Source organism: Phymastichus coffea, unplaced genomic scaffold (genome assembly GCF_024137745.1).
Source record: "Phymastichus coffea isolate CEN01 unplaced genomic scaffold, Cenicafe_Pcof_1.1 PCOF00036, whole genome shotgun sequence".
Taxonomy (NCBI): Eukaryota; Metazoa; Arthropoda; class Insecta; order Hymenoptera; family Eulophidae; genus Phymastichus; species Phymastichus coffea.
This window is the reverse complement of record NW_026706847.1, coordinates 1,497,699-1,511,939: the sequence shown is the minus strand read 5'-3', so window position 1 is coordinate 1,511,939 and position 14,241 is coordinate 1,497,699. Positions and strand designations below refer to the sequence as shown.

Sequence of the window (14,241 nt, the reverse complement as noted above, 5' to 3'; positions counted from 1 at the left end):
TTGAGCGTTGCCAACGGCGGAGAGGGGGGGGGGGCAAATTTATGCAAGCGCATAAGCTAAAAGTAAATTGATATAAGCGTGTATACGGGATAGAGCGGGGTCAAACAATGACGCGCTTTATGCATTTCATAAGCTGATATGAGCGCGCACGAATGGGAAAAATAAAGCCAAAATAGGGGTACGAGCTGATGGTAAAGCATCCAGCTCGCGTCTCTTGCAGGCTCTAATCGAGTTGACGGCGACAGGGAAAAAGTTTGCGGGCGCACTTACGAGTTCCGACGCGTTAGCGTGATCCGTGGAGCTAACGTCACTGAAAAATCGCTACATTGTCCGTTCCCCAATCCGCGTTGGCAATTACATTCGTTCTCTCGAGTCACACGCGTGAAACGAAACGAAACAACGAAACGCGTGCGGTGTGCGAAGGGAGTACAGCGGCCAAGATTGTGACGACGACCACAAATCTCGCGGCCAACATCTATGCTCGCTCTTTGGCGCGCCAACTTCCTCTTTGGTGCGCGCGCGCGTGCAACAGCGTCGAGAGTCTCTCCTCCTAATTTTGCGCGCTGAGCTGAGCCGATCGAGAGAGGAAAGTCTGCATACAAGTAGCGAGCGAAGGATAAGTAGAGAGAGAGAGAGAGAGAGAGAGTCCGCGGCTCTCCGCGCCTTTGTTGGCGTTTCGTTAGCTGCGATTCCGTTATCGCTCGGTTTTCGCGAGAGTCTCAGTTTTTCCGCGGCAGTCGTTCGTTGCGCAACTCGAGCCTCGTCGCTCCTCCTCGCCTTCGGCAAAGTGTCTTTGTTTATTTCGGGAAGCTTGTAAATTAGTGTCTGCGGCGAAGTTGACTTAGCGCCTGGCCGCGCAGCTTGTACGCACCGTCACACCGAAGCAACTTTGACAAACGTAAATTTCAGCAGACGCACGGCGGCTTTATTAAAACGCCGCGTACGGCCGGCCAGCGGAGAGCTTCGTCGAAGCTGCAACGCACACCGTGCGAGACTCGTGCGAAAATTTCGTATGTCACTTTGCGGACAGCCAGATCAATTGAACTCCCGCGCGCGTACGTCGCGCGAGCAAGCTTTACGAAGCCGTGCGAAACGCACCGTGGCATTATGACTAACATTTGCCGATTTTCCCCTCAAGCCAGCGCGCTATTGTCTGTGAGTCTGGCCGCCGCTGGCGGCATCTCTTCTCGCGATGTTCATTAAACAGGGCCTGGATTTTTTTTCTGCGCCCTGCTCGCGAGAAAGAAAACAATGGTAGAGGAGACAAGAAGCCGAGCTTTTTTTTAATTACGCGTAACGGTTTGAAATAACTCGAGCATAAAATAAAGGCGACGAAGAGATGATTTCGAAAGCTCAGTATTCCTGTTAGTTAACAATCCGATCGACATGGTCTCTTCTCTGAGAATGCAATTACGAAGAGAGGAGAGAGAGAGAGAGAGAGAAAGGAGCTACTGCTCTCTGCGGGTGTTTTTTTCTCTCCGGCGATAATCGTATTGGCGGCGCGCCCTTAATAACCGGCTGGCAATTAAAATGCTGCTCTACCCTTCTCTCTCACTCTCTCCGCGAGTTGACGTCTGTGATTGCTCCTTTCGCCGACTAGCAGGGCTAGTACTTGTTATTGGTTTATAGCCGTTAATTTCTCTCTCGCTACGAGCCAAAGATGCCGCCGCAGCTCGCTGGCATTGATTTTTAATCGAGTCTTTGATGTGGTACGTGTGTGTGCGCGCACGCGTGCGTGCGGGCACGCGCCTGTTTGTATCTATAGCGCTCGACGATCCAATTATGCCACGCGCACGCAGAGTGTCTTTGCTAAATTCTTCAATGAAACTTTCAGTTGCGTGCGGCTATGTATGGTTCTTAATTAGCTTTGGATTGTAGAGGAGACGCGGACAATATCTTTTTTTTCGACGGTAACAAAATACCTTTACTTGCGACCAGCGAAACATTCGCGTATGTGTTCAGCCCAGTGTGCCAATCAATTCGACGAATTCGTCGCGTTCCTCGCCGCCGGAACTTTTCTTTTTTTTTTTCGGATTTCATTCTATGTACATTGCAAATCGGTTCTCATCCATCCACACGTAAAGCTCCGGTGTTAGTATCAGAGCTTCAACCCAGCGATTTTTACGGTTTCAATTAAAAATCCAATCAACGACAAATGAAAAATATCTTATGAGCTTGTCAAAATACCAAGCGAACAATCGATGCTACTACTGCTGCTGCGCGTGTGCTCATTAATTACCATTATTTTGATTTATGTGGCGTAAAAATTAAGGGCGCGCAAATTTAAAAAAACATATTTAGTTACCAGAGAGATAAGAGAGAGAGAGAATGAGAGGCATAGATGAAAAGAAGATGGGGAGGGACGGGCAATATTTATCAAATAACGTTTTCTCGCACTCCTCATTCAATTTCGCGTCCCTCATTTCGCCGAAAACGACGTTTACCGATAAGTTCAAGTCGCCCGTGTTATTACGCTTTTCGCCGCGTCGTCTGCTTCGCTTTAATAAAAGCTGTTGCTCTCGGTTCGAGTGACTTCGTGCCTTCCTCGTTGCGCCCCGAAATTCGGTTAATTCGACGTTCGAGAGAGAGAGAGAGAGCTCCGCGCGGTCGACTGGCAAAAATTATATCGTTGGAGATGTCGTTGCTCTCTTGCTCAATCCTCGGACGGAATCGCGTGGACGATCAATCGTCGGGAATGATCCAATCGAAGTCAAGAGAGGAAAGACTTACCGCGCTCGGCATCGATTTAAAAACGTCCGCGCGCATCGCGGCTCGAGGAAGCTACGCGCCAGTCATATAGTTTCGCGTTTTATTCATGAGAGAGAGCCTAAAAGTTTCGAAGTGTACGCTGCTGGCTGCGCTCTCCGTGCGCACCGTTCGTGCGCCCGTAAATACGGCAAATTGTTGAATAAACTTGCGTGCGCTACTAGCCCCTCTCAACGTTGTCTTATTTTTTTCGAGTCACATCCAGCTGGTTTCGTCTCGTTCGGAAAAACGTCCGCGACGCCCGTGTCCGCCGACAAGGCGCCCGGGCGAACGACGAAAGTTAACGCGCGAATCACTTTCAAAGTACACGCATCGTCCGCGCTGCTTGCCAACGGAGTATTATAAGTGGCGATCGAATGAAAGAGGAAGGAGTGGACGATCCTGTAGTTTTAGCCGCGGCGAGCAAAATTATTCCGCGCCTTGACGTCAGTGACGCTTTAAAAGGCCTTTTCCACGCGAGAAACTTGTAGCTCCCTTTCGTGTTTTCTCGTTTTCTCTTTCTTCTTCGTCTTATCCAGTGATTTTATCGTTCTACCCAATAGCTACCCCATTTTCAGTGAAAGAGAGAGAGAGAGAGAGAGAGAGAGAGAGAGAGAGAGAGAGAGAGAGAGAGAGAGAGAGAGAGAGATCTACGTCACAGACGACGACGACTTCTGCATGTCTTTGTAGCCTTTGTTGTCGACAAATTGCTCGTGAATGTGCTCTCGACGAGCTCGCAGACAACCAACCTGTGGCTCTATAGTTGCTTTATTTTCTTCTTTGAGGTGTTGCTTTTTATTGACACTTTGTTAGCAACATAATAGTCGCTGATTGTTGTTATTATAAAGGTACTTGCACTCGCTAGACAAGCGTGGTACGCAAACAAATGTTTGAAAAATGATCTAGGAAAAAGAGAGCTCGGCTCGCGTGACTACTGAGTTATTCGCCATTGACGGTCTGTCTCTCTTTTCATGCCAACGTGATAAGCATTGTGCGCGAGTTAAAAACCGATTTATCTGATTGACCGAGAAAAGTTCACTAGCCTCGATAAAAAAAATAATGAAAAAAACTCATGCACACGCGGAGCTGGTTTATCGTTTGTTTTTTCTTTAATTGCTTCTCAAAGAGAATAAATTCTCTTTCAAAGAGAATTTGAAAAAACCGTCACATCCAGCGTTTCAATTGGCGATAACGAGCCGATTTTTTCAATAATAACAGTTCAAAAATTTTAAAAAAGCTACGCGTCCGAAGAAAACATTTTTCATTGAATTTAAAATCTTTCTATCCGATGCCTTCCAGGGACAATTTCATTATTTCGCGCTGGAGAAATGAAAATAAAAGTAATAACGATCCATTGTCCGTTGCGATAAAAATGATTTAATTGTTTTTAATTGGGAAACGCGGGGTGCTGCTGTTTTTATCAGCTGTTTTTGCGGCATGCCTCTTTTCTAGTCGCAAGATGAGATTGCTATGTTCGGCGCACACAATGTACCTTCAAACAACTCGTAAATTATAATTATTGCAACGTTTGTTTTCATTTGACCGCAATGAACATTTGTCTCGCGCTTTTGCCACTTCTTCTCCGTTACATAACCAGTGCTATCTCTCGAGTTGTTTTACCGATACAAAAGAACAAAAGCACGCGCGCAGGATAGGGCATTAAAAACGTAGTAACTCTTTCATGGGTAGAACGGCGATAAAAGAGAGCGAGAGAGCTAGAGAAGATGAAAAACGCCGAGAGAAAAATCGAAGTATTTCAATTAGTCTCCTTGACTTCAGTTCCACAATTAATTATGTCCGAGGCGAATATTACGTACGAGTATAAGCTTCCCGTTAGAATGCATCCAACGATCAAATAAAACCCATGTACCCAAGGCCATCTCGTAAAGTCCATTCATCTCGGCAAGCGTAACTCTATTCCACCTCGAAGCGGCCGCGATCAACCAGTCTCTCTCTCTCTCTCTCTGCCCCGCGCCTAAGGAGCGCCTTCGCTGCCACTCGCACATCGATTAGAAGTTTTTCAAACCGAGCACAACAATCAAGTTTTTCCTTTCTTCCACGACGATGGAAAATGAGGAGGGAGGGTTGCGGTCTGCATTCCGCGAGCAATCGTGCGTTACTTTTTTCGGACGATGGACTGGATTCGGACGTAGCAAAAATCTCTTCTGCTCACTATTCGCACTTCTGCTTGTTACGTACGTCAGCGGTGGACATTCCCGACGCACGTTGGCACGCGCACCGCGAGAAATCGTTTTTGCGATCGCGCCGGCAAATCGCCGCGGAGAGGTGTGCGAGAAGCGTGACACGCTGAGTAAAGAGCGACAACAGCGATCTGCGATCCGAATTGAAATCGCACGCGCGAAATCCCGAACGTGATATAGGATGCACTTGATCAATTGAATCGCGAATGACCATTCGGACGCCAAGTTTGGCTGCTGCTTGCCTTCTTACTGCGGCACCCTTTTTTTTTCACACGCGTATTTCTACTGCCGCGTAGATCGATTGTGAACGCGCGCCATCGACCGATATCGCAACGCACATTTTCAATAACTCCTTTACATTATCGAAACCCTCCTTCTTTACGACGGCCTGACAAGCCGGGAGACCCATGGCGTCGCCCATCTCGATCAAAGCTTGTACAATTCTTTTATTATCTAGTCATTCTTGTATCATATAATACACCAGTACACTGTCTTACATGCAATCTTTTAACGAATCATCGTCTTTTCAGTTTTTCTGATTTATTTTTGTACATAGTATAATTCCATTGAGTAATTCATCGCATGAGTTTCATTAGCGTTTTCTTATTTTTTCAAAATGTCTCTACAAAACAAAAAACAAAAAAAAAACAAAAAAAAAACAAAAAAAAAACAAAAAATAACGACGGGGAAGGCGCGGGAGCACTGCGAATGCGAGATAAGTTTTTCCCGGGTCGGATTCGCAATGCTGACCGTAAAGACCCGTTGAAATCGAGTGGTTATACTAATCGCCAGAATCAATGAGCTCGGCACGCAGATGCGTACACTTCTGCGTGCCACTGGTAATGACAATGAAACAAATGTGCATGCCAATAATGAGAAATGAATAATTTGAGAAAAGAAAGAGAACTAATAGCGCTATACTGGCCTGCTGTCGATAAAAAGGGAATCGTGCTAAGAAACATCTAGATCGAAGAAAAGAAAAAAGAAAAAAGAAAAATTGGTCATGGAAGATCCTTTTTGTGTTGTTTGTTCCGTAGGTGGCACTCGATAATTAGACGTTGCAAGTGTGTGCAAAAGTCTCGTGGGCCGACAGAGCAGCTGTATTATTTGTTGTGTCTGTCACTCTGTCGCCGGCGGACACGCACGCAGAGAAATCAATCGCCGCGGACACTTGCCCTCTCGAGGCGCGTCGGCCAAAAACGAAAGTTCTTTGACCACCCAAAAACACACACGAGCGCGCGCGGGGGGCACGCAGAGCTTCGCAGGAGAGAGTTGCGCGAGGGATAAACACAAAAAAACAAACAAAAAAACAAAAAAGAGAACCGAGTGTGTGCGCGCGCCTGTGTGGCCTGTTGTTTGGCTAATCTATACGATTACGAGAGAAAAGAAAGCAAGCTGCTTCTACTCGTAAAGCTCCATCGTCACCGTCGCCGTCGCCGTCGTCGTCGGACACACACAAGCCTTCACCCATCTCTTTCTACTACGGCGTCCTCGTCGCCGTCTCTGTTTGTCTGTCTGACCGAGTTACCCTCACCAAGGGTACATGAACAGGCAAATCTATGATCGAGCCAAGAATAATGGGTAATCTTTAACAAATAATGCTCCTTTTTTTAACAAATTCCAGTTATTCTTCTTCTTACTCTCACTCTCTTCTTTTTCTTCTTTGCTCTGACCACATTTTCTTTTTTTGTATATTTCTTTTGTTTTGTTTTACTTCTTTTCTTGTTAATATACTTTTCTTACTTACACGCACCACTTTTATTTTTCCAAACACACGTACACACGCTATATCTATAATTGTTGTTATTACTACTATTATTAATATTATTATTATTATTATTATTATCATTATTATTATTATTATTATTATTATTATTATTATTATTATTATTATTATTATTATTATATATTTTCAATTCTCTTTTCGTTTGGTTCATTTCATCTAATTTATCGAGCATTATGTTAATTCTTGTCGAGATACAATAACAAACAAATTTCGGCATTCAATTTATGGCGTGTACACCTTGTTTTTTCTCCATGTATATATTACATAATAATATACGGCATTACGCTCATGATTATCATCGTTTGGCAATCACTTGTATAATTTTTTAATCCTTTCTTTCTTTCATTGCATCAATATAATATACGGGATTGTCGATGATGAATGCCATAAGTTAAACTTCTCTAACCACATAATATTGATATACTGTTGCACCAGACTTAGACATCTTTAAGAAAAATTCTCTTAGATTAACACCTTGTTGTGCATGTCTAATTAATGTCCCAGTAGACGAGAACAAAAAAAGTAGTGCACGCGAATTGAAAAGACGATTTTTCTTATCAACGTCGCGCGAAAAAGCAAAGTGTAACACGTGGACAGTCTCATTGATGATTCTGCTTTTGGTAGAATAGCGTGTGGTCATACATCATTAATGCTTCGTGACATGCTTATCTCTCAGTGCAGCTATTCCACTTGTTGAGCAGTCATTGAAATTCCTGAAAAGCTATAACTTTACAATCGGAGATATTATTGTCGCAAAGCAGCAATAACTTTAAGAAGCTTCAATAGCATGAGATAGACAAGTGATCATTGATATATCCATAACAATTATCGAATGTCTATCGAAAAACAAAACCTTTTTTTAATCTTTTAGTCGACTGTCATCAACATATAGTTATCTATATAATTGATACGAACCTAGTCCTCGTATTTTTTTCGTGACTTTTGCAAGTCTTCAGCGGTAAGGAAAAACTGCCCAAAGACAGTTTTCTTTGTCGTTGATTGCGCGGAAAGTGTTGTCATTTATGTGTCGCTTGAAAAAGAGCAAGAACGTACGAAAACGACTGCTCGTTTTCGTGCAAGCGGCAAAACACAACGCGCATTCGAAATTGAGAAGACTTACCGAGTAGCATCACTTTTTTTTTCCGTAATACATTTCTTTTTTAATTCACTGGAGCTCGTCGATGTTTATCTAATTCAAGTTGCTGTGCACGACAAAGAGAGAAAACCATTGGAAAATAATTCTTCGTGCAAGTTTTATTCTTGTGGAACGTCATTCAGTTCGCTCCTACACGAGTCTCTTATTACACACAAACACATCTTTCAATTGTTTTCACAGTAGCCTGTGAAGAATGACATTAAGCTCAATTGAATTCGATAAGCCATTAATCATAGACACACAAAACTGTCTCTCGATCTTTTGTTTGCTCTTTCCTGGTGTGCATTAATTACATTCTCTCTGTGTTTTGCTATTGTAGTCAGTGTTAGTGTCTCTTAGATATTATTTGTAAATGTTTGTTTTTGAATTGATAAAATTATAATAAAAAAAACTGACTCGTTGCATCTTACCATTAACAAACAAAAAAAACATCTTTTTAAAAATTTGCCGATAAATTATCCAACTAATTAGTAAACAATTAATCATTATTATATAAATTATAAGATTTAAATATATAGCTTAATAAATACACAGCTGAATTTAACATTTACAGTTTGATGCACTTTCAGTAAAGTTTGCACAAGATACAAATCAGGGTAATAATGAACGCACGTATCAGCGCACTGAGCAGTTGGAAAATAAAAGGCGCGCGCGATTGTCGCGAACATATTTACGAATTCTCGGCAGGGAATATGCAGCACAAGGAACATAACGTTGCCAGTGGAAAGCTTAGCCTAACTCTGATGATCGATTGATGCATCCCTCTCGCGACAGAAGTGAGCGTCTTCTTCCACAACTCTCTCTCTTCCTCCCCCCCCCCCCCCCCCACCCTCCCACCAACGCGTCACGAGAGATACATATTCGCGATCGATTCTTATCCACGAAAAAGACTTTGATAAAGAAAGAAAGAAAAAAAAACTAGTTCCGTTATAGGCCATATAGCCTTAATTTTGTAAGCCCGATGGAAAAGAAGTAGGGCAGCCGAAAGAGAGAGAAAGAGAGAGAGAGAGAGAGAGAGAGAGAGAGAGAGAGAGAGAGAGACAGAGACGGTAGAGGTATAAAAATAAAGAGGAATAGCCGTCTCGGAAGACGCGCAGTGCAGAAAGAAAAAGGCAAACCGAGAATGAAATTGCAAACAGGGATTCAAATGATACTGGTCAGCTTACGCGCGGATTAAGCAGCCATATAGCAGTTCTGTCCGCGCGCGATATCGCCGTCGGTGATGCTTTGTTTGCGGACACACCCGTAATATGCTCCCAGCCATTTTTTTTTCTTGTCGGCATCGTCGGTGTCCCGTTCGTAGACGCGCAACAAATCGTGCACTCGTCGTTCGCTCGGCCAGCTTCAGATCCCCACCGCGAGTACATTGAATCGTTCGATGGGGCGCGCACGAGCGAAACGCGGATAATAGAGTTTTCCACGATGGCGTTTTGAAAAAAAAAATATATATATATATAAATAAATAATAATAAGCGACCGACAGTAGCGCGGGGACTGCCTCAGGCTCGCTGTCGTCGCCGCAACGCGCAACAGATAATCGTCGTGCGTCGTCGTCCTTTTTTTTTCTTTTTTGTTTTTCTTTTTTTTTTTTCCTTTTTCATCTCGGCAAACATTTTGACGAAGAGGTAGAAAAATCTCGTTAGCAAGCGCCTCCCCTCTCCCCATCCGGCAGCGCTTAATCGGAATCGAGCGACTCTTTGGGCTTAATTAACGGCCATTCGCATACGTCACCTACAAAGGCTTTCAATGATGTTTAAACTATTCTTTTTTCTATAATTCTGTCGGTTGCGCGCGCAAATATATGGCTTTTTTCCGTTTTCCTGCTTTTACAAAGTGATGCTAGTCGTTACGTAATAAACGTCGAGAAAAATGTGTTGTGCTTTCTCTGTCTCTCCCCCCTCTCACTCTCTTAGCGCCTATATCGATCTTTGCACCCCCTCCTTATCTAACGCCCGACAGAGAGAGAGAGAGAGAGAGAGAGAGAGAATACCGGGAGGAGAGCCGCAATTATTATGCTCCCCTGATCACACGCCGTATCACGCACTTGGCCCTCTGTACTTTTTCCAAATTTTGTCTGGTTTTGTTTGTTCTATCATTGTTTTTGTTTTTTCCTTTTTTTTTATCTTAAAAGTTTTTCTTTCAAACTTTACAAGAGCTGATCAAAAAACGCAATCAATTGTAATACAGACGTGTCGATAATATCGAGCAAAGCATTTTATCAATAATAGCAATTTAAGAATAAAAATTCTCTCGAATTCTCTATATATCTAAAAACTGTAATTAAAAAAACTGAAAAAAAAATTAAAAATGAAAAATTAGTCGTACAATATATGCAAGCTCGTCGTCCAAACAATACACGATTCATATTTCAATGTTCTTTATGTAAAACAAGTAGTTTCGAATAATATTATGACGACTTATGTGCAAGCTTATTTTTTTCATGAAATTCAAGCAATGTTGCAATGACATGTACATGTTTATATATTTTTAGCGATATATTGCCTTTTTTTGACTATGCTTATAACTGTATCATCACTATAACTCTCCATCATCAAAAACCAAACTAACTCTGTCATTACAAAACAAAAACTTGTATTTAATTCAATTAACTTGGTTTATTTATTTAATTTTTTTATTTATTTTTTATTGTTCGAGATTTGTATTAGATGAATTTAAGTACCAAATGCTCGAAAAAAATTTGTAACTAAAGTTGACCAGAGAAAATTATTTTAAAAAATTGACCAGAATTGATAAAGCGATAAAAAATGTAATCACAAATTTAACTAACGAGATATATATATTTTTTTTGCTTCATTAAAAACGCAGATGTGCCACCTGCGGAGCAGGAGGAACTGTTCATCCGGAAGCTGCAGCAGTGCTGCGTCGCCTTCGACTTCATGGATCCAATTGCGGATCTCCAAGACAAGGAGGTTAAGCGTGTCACCCTCAATGAGCTCGTCGACTACATTTCCACGGGCCGAGGGATCCTTACCGAACCGGTCTATCCCGAGATCATCAAGATGGTTAGTTATACTTCAAATACCTACCACAACTCGCACACGCTTCCTTCAATTATACTTAATGTTTCACTGTTATTGCTCCTCGATAGTCTCAATTTTACATTTGGATGTGGTTCATTATTTTTAAAAATACTTGAGATGGAACAGCGATTATTTTTATATTTATTTTTCTTTCAAGAATTAAAAATCTTTTTCACTTTTCTAAAATAATCGATTGTCAAAGTGTTTTAAATAAATTTTTGTCGCAAAGTGAATGCTCGTGTAGAAAGTCCAACAAAAATATCAACTTTGTTCACAACAAGTCATAATTTAATGCTCAGAAGCGGAGTTACGTGATTTGTGTTCCGTCGGTAAGAAGTGTTTAAAATTGTACAAAGTTGTAATTATTCCGTATTCAATTTGAAAGTCCACTTTAAATTACAAAGGAAACTCGCAAGACTGAAAATAATGTAAGCTTTGCAAATGTTACAAAACTCTTTGGTACGTTTAAAACTTTCTTTCAATATTTTTTGGCCAAATTAATTGATTGAACACTCGTTGCACTCAGCTATTCTTTCCTCGTTATATTTTTATCAGCGTCACAAAATCGTGAGAAAAAATCGTATAACAGTGTAACAACGAACACAAAAGTTTTTCCGTTATTTCGTTGTAGTTTGAGTGATTTGTGTGTGTGCGTGTCATTCACCATTGATTATCTTTGTTTTCATCTTCCGTGTATGATTGTGCTTTCGGATCTTGTTACAGAAAGTATCATAAATATCGATTGTATTGGAAATGAGTATATTGTCAAACATACCTTGCATGAATTTGCAGATCTCGGCGAATATATTCCGCACGCTGCCACCTAGTGAAAATCCAGACTTCGACCCGGAAGAGGACGACCCAACCCTGGAGGCGAGCTGGCCCCACCTCCAGCTGGTTTACGAGTGCTTTCTCCGTTTTCTCGAGTCTGCGGACTTCCAACAAAATATCGGAAAACGTGTAATCGACCAAAAATTTGTTTTACAGGTAAGCTCTTTTTTAATTATAATCTATTGCCAAGACGAAAATTCAATTTTCTCTTTTATAAATTATATATCGTATTCGTTGTTATAGCAATCCTTTCATGTACAAAGTTGAAGCGAACTTGAGAGGATTTGATCGAATCAGAGAAGTTTCTTTCGTGTAATTCTATATGATATTCTTCCTGTTACAGTTGTTGGACTTATTTGACTCAGAGGATCCTAGGGAAAGAGACTTTTTGAAAACTGTCTTACATCGTATATACGGAAAGTTCCTTGGTCTCAGAGCCTTTATACGCAAACAAATTAACAACATCTTTCTTAGGTAAATTAATTTCATTGCTTATATTTCAAACTATCGATCTGAGTTAATAAAATACTGATGCAACTTTGAATTTTCATCAGGTTTGTGTATGAAACGGAACACTTCAACGGAGTAGGTGAACTTCTAGAAATTTTGGGCAGCATTATTAATGGTTTTGCTCTACCTCTAAAGGCTGAACACAAACAGTTTTTAGTCAGGGTGAGTAAGCTTATGATAATTTACCTTCAAACTGAACATTATGAGACTAACGAAACGTTCATTGTTATCCATTTAAAAATCTGTGCTTGTCTGAAGTTATACAAAATTAAATGCATACAAAGACACTTCCTCGTATTCTGATTTGAACACAGAATAGCAACTTTTGGCTGTTTCAGGTGCTGTTACCACTACACAAAGTTAAGTGCTTATCATTGTATCACGCACAATTAGCTTATTGTGTGGTACAATTTCTCGAAAAAGATGCTACTCTGACAGAACCTGTGGTTCGGGGACTTTTGAAGTTCTGGCCTAAAACATGTAGCCAGAAAGAGGTCATGTTTCTGGGCGAGATCGAGGAAATTTTGGATGTCATAGAACCTAGCCAATTTGTTAGAATTCAAGAACCTCTATTCAGGCAAATCGCGCGTTGCGTATCCTCCCCACATTTCCAGGTTTGCATTCATTTACACTTTTGTGATTCTTTTGTTGCTATTAGCACACATATTAATCTCGATTCTCTGATTTCATTTAGGTCGCCGAAAGAGCATTGTATTATTGGAATAATGAATACGTAATGTCGCTAATTGAAGAGAATAACCACGTAATTATGGGGATAATGTTTCCGGCACTGTATAAAATAAGCAAAGAGCATTGGAATCAGACTATCGTGGCGCTTGTTTACAACGTTCTCAAGACTTTCATGGAAATGAACAGCAAGCTCTTCGATGAACTTACTGCCAGTTACAAATCGGAAAGGCAAAAGTACGTAATGTTATAAATTGCTATTTTTTATTGGACTTAGTGTAACAATGAAAAAAATTAATTTGAAATATAGTCTGTTGAACGTAATGCTAAAGTTCAATAATTTCTACAGAGAAAAGAAAAGAGAAAAGGAGAGGGAAGAATTGTGGAAGAGACTGAATGAACTGTCAGAACGACGCCAAGCTCTCATAGAACCGCCGGTAAACACTCCAGTTCCTGCTTCTACTGGACCTGTGGGCACGCGACGCCCCTGAATTGGTAAATGTTCTTTTTTAACTAAGCTTTGAGTGCACACGTAAACAAATACCACTGTTTTTTATTATTATGTTTTTTTTTCTCTGTTTTTCCAAACGTGCCGAGCTAAATGTTAAAATTTGCAGACAAAAATAATAATTAAAGTAAAAATAAAAACTGAATACACATAATACATGTTAGAATAGGTTATTAGAATGGCTAATTATTCATTATTCTGAGAAAACATAAGATTTAATAATTGCAATACACCATTGTGTTTGGTAAGACCTTTTTATTTATAGGTATTTATGATTAACGTTATTCGCAAATCACGCAATTTGCTAATCAATTGCAAATATTCTATGAAAAATTAATTAAACGTACAAAACTATGCATGGTTTTTAGATACTTCATTGTTATCAGTTTGTATTTTTTAATTTCATTAAATTTTAAGAAAGTGTATTTAAGTTTTCAGTTCGATTAATATTCATAAAATTATAAAATTATATGCTCAAAACCAATAAAAATCAGTTACGAATATGTATAGACTATATTTGAATAAGTATAAAACTTATTATAAATCACTTTCTAATGTATTCTATCGATTGATATTGAAACAATTATCAGCTTGATACGGAAATCGTTTATTATATACTTATTGTAATGTAAAGTTTAATAATTAAATCATATACTACATTGTCATTACGTTTATAATATGACCATGCTTAATGTACAAATGTCAAAATTAATCGTAGCAAATAAAACAAAGGCATATTAACGATTATTTCACATGTACGTATTAAAGTCAATTAA

The 14,241-nt window shown here is 40.3% G+C and overlaps 1 protein-coding gene across 6 annotated transcripts in view; it reads left to right on the top strand.

The window, feature by feature from the left end:
• The window catches only part of LOC131663620 (serine/threonine-protein phosphatase 2A 56 kDa regulatory subunit epsilon isoform), a 35,244-nt gene that overhangs the window by 18,636 nt on the left and 2,367 nt on the right, over nucleotides 1–14,241 (top strand). For 2 of the 6 annotated variants that reach the window (XM_058934111.1, XM_058934113.1), the window contains exons 2-9: nucleotides 5,984–6,527; nucleotides 10,715–10,911; nucleotides 11,722–11,916; nucleotides 12,104–12,234; nucleotides 12,315–12,432; nucleotides 12,609–12,884; nucleotides 12,965–13,194; nucleotides 13,307–13,452. In XM_058934111.1, coding sequence (XP_058790094.1) covers nucleotides 6,506–6,527; nucleotides 10,715–10,911; nucleotides 11,722–11,916; nucleotides 12,104–12,234; nucleotides 12,315–12,432; nucleotides 12,609–12,884; nucleotides 12,965–13,194; nucleotides 13,307–13,448 — 1,311 coding nt within the window. In that variant the 5' untranslated portion in view covers nucleotides 5,984–6,505 and the 3' untranslated portion in view covers nucleotides 13,449–13,452. Of the gene's footprint in view, nucleotides 1–723; nucleotides 899–5,972; nucleotides 6,528–10,714; nucleotides 10,912–11,721; nucleotides 11,917–12,103; nucleotides 12,235–12,314; nucleotides 12,433–12,608; nucleotides 12,885–12,964; nucleotides 13,195–13,306; nucleotides 13,453–14,241 lie in introns of those variants that run through there. The other 4 variants (XM_058934110.1, XM_058934109.1, XM_058934112.1 and 1 more) reach the window with 3 other exon arrangements.